The sequence below is a fragment of the Nanorana parkeri genome, unplaced genomic scaffold (genome assembly GCF_000935625.1).
Source record: "Nanorana parkeri isolate BGI_ZX_2015 unplaced genomic scaffold, ASM93562v1 scaffold884, whole genome shotgun sequence".
Taxonomy (NCBI): domain Eukaryota; kingdom Metazoa; phylum Chordata; class Amphibia; order Anura; family Dicroglossidae; genus Nanorana; species Nanorana parkeri.
The window spans coordinates 603,803-605,660 of NW_017307152.1; the positions used below are offsets into that span (position 1 = coordinate 603,803).

Below are 1,858 nucleotides of genomic sequence, written 5' to 3' on the forward strand. Positions count from 1 at the left end.
GGCTGAAAGATGGACTCGCCCAAACCACATCCAGACAATTGAGGAAATGGTTTCTTTTGATGCACCAGGCAAACAAAAAGGACGGGAGAAACAATGTCCTGGTTGAGGTTAGAGGCAGAAGCAAGAGCAAGTCCTGGGCCTTAACATCACCTTAACTCAATGAATGACCAACAATAGTTCTTTGCAAAAGAAGGTCACCAGCTCAGCCGCACACCTTGCACAGGTGATGGCGTTCTGGCCAGAATGGGACTGGAAGGCACTGACTCGCATTGCGGCCGGCTCACTTTTTTTCCTTCCTGGAGGGGGGGTGGCAGGCCATTCAAGTAAATGGCACCGTAGATGCGTCCTCCGGCCGCAATGTGATCGTCCGCAGGGGATCGCAAGGCACATTGTGCCTGCAGTGCGGTCCGGTGCAAATGAGCGTAAATGACAGTCTGTCAGGTGCCACCAAGAAAATGGAACAAGAAAGTCGGATGTCCATCTGGCCCCCTCCAAACAAAAAAAATCTCTCTCTCTTTCTTTTTCAGAAAGAGAGAGATATATATATATTGTGCCTGCAGTGCGGTGCAATGTGCCTTGCAATCCCGTGCGGGCGATGGCACCATTCACTTCAATGGCCCGCCACGCCCCCTCCAGCTCGGCAAAAAAGTGAGCCGGCCGCAATACGAGGCAGTGCGTTCCGGCTAGAATCGGATCGGAATGCACTGCTTATGGTGTGAACTAACCCTAAATCTTACCAGCACAGCAGAGATAGCCAGCTTAAGGCAGGCTGTGAACAGTGCCTGATGCAGCATGAGGCTGGGCAGTGGAGAAGGGGACCACGCTATATGCAAGGTCCATTAATAGCATTTACTTATTTGCAAGGGTTGGAGAAGACATTACAACATTTTTTGCTAATGAAAAAAATATGCTTTAACCAGGAAAACAGGAAATTGATCAGTATCATTATATTCAAAGACACATATCGAGACAGAAAATGAATCCACTAAAACAACCCGTGGCAATATGAACTAAAATTCAATGTTTACATTATTTCTGTGATAGAGCCACAATAAAGCAAAAATCTCTCTGAAGCTAGTCATGTAAAAAAGGTAGCTGGTTATGTGACCAAATACCCACGTTTTACATAATATAATCCAATTAGCCTTTGTGTATAGCTTAGGTTTAAGACACCACAGAAAAAAGAAAAAAAAACAAAACTTCTCTACAAAACCTACCAGGTGTAATCAGAGTTTTGCTGGGAGGACGGGAAGTCGGCCAGGAGGAATCTGGTACTAGACCGACAGGAGAGCTGGGGGGTGTGGTCATTCCACAGAAGGTAGACGGGCTCCAAAAAGAGTCCTGGAAAATTGAACAAATATGAGGAATACTAAGGCATTCTATACACTGGGTACATCTAAAAATCTATTGAATGCAAAATGTTCCATTGTCTGCAATATGGTCTTCAATCTAAATGATGTATCTATTTTACGTTCCCTTATATTATAACAAATACGACTTACACCTAAAATGAGAAGGTATTTTTGCATCTGCTCATTAAATGTATATATCATTTTCCCAAACAATGTTTTTAGCTTTTTTTTCAAAACTAAATTAAATAAACTTCTGTACTTTGCAAATAGTTTATTTTGGCAAGACGTTGGGTCACCTTAAAAAGAATTATCACCAAGGGTACATGTCACAGTGATCTACACAACATTTCAGGATGGTAAACTAAAATGGGATTCACTTACCTGTGTCTCTGCTTGCAGCCGTAGCGCTTGGGTGCCAATATGTTGCAGTGGATCCTGTGTGCACGGCTTTGGCGTGGAGAATGGTGTGGAGGTGTTGCTTCCTAAACAACCAGGGATGCACAATT

The 1,858-nt window shown here is 43.8% G+C and overlaps 1 protein-coding gene across 1 annotated transcript in view; it reads right to left on the bottom strand.

Moving 5' to 3' along the window:
• TSC1 (tuberous sclerosis 1) overlaps positions 1 to 1,858 on the bottom strand; it is a 54,269-nt gene that overhangs the window by 24,997 nt on the left and 27,414 nt on the right. The window contains exons 9-10 of the mRNA XM_018565755.1: positions 1,734 to 1,834; positions 1,218 to 1,341 (exon numbers count right to left, since the gene is read on the bottom strand). Coding sequence (XP_018421257.1) covers positions 1,218 to 1,341; positions 1,734 to 1,834 — 225 coding nt within the window. The remainder of the gene's footprint in view (positions 1 to 1,217; positions 1,342 to 1,733; positions 1,835 to 1,858) is intronic.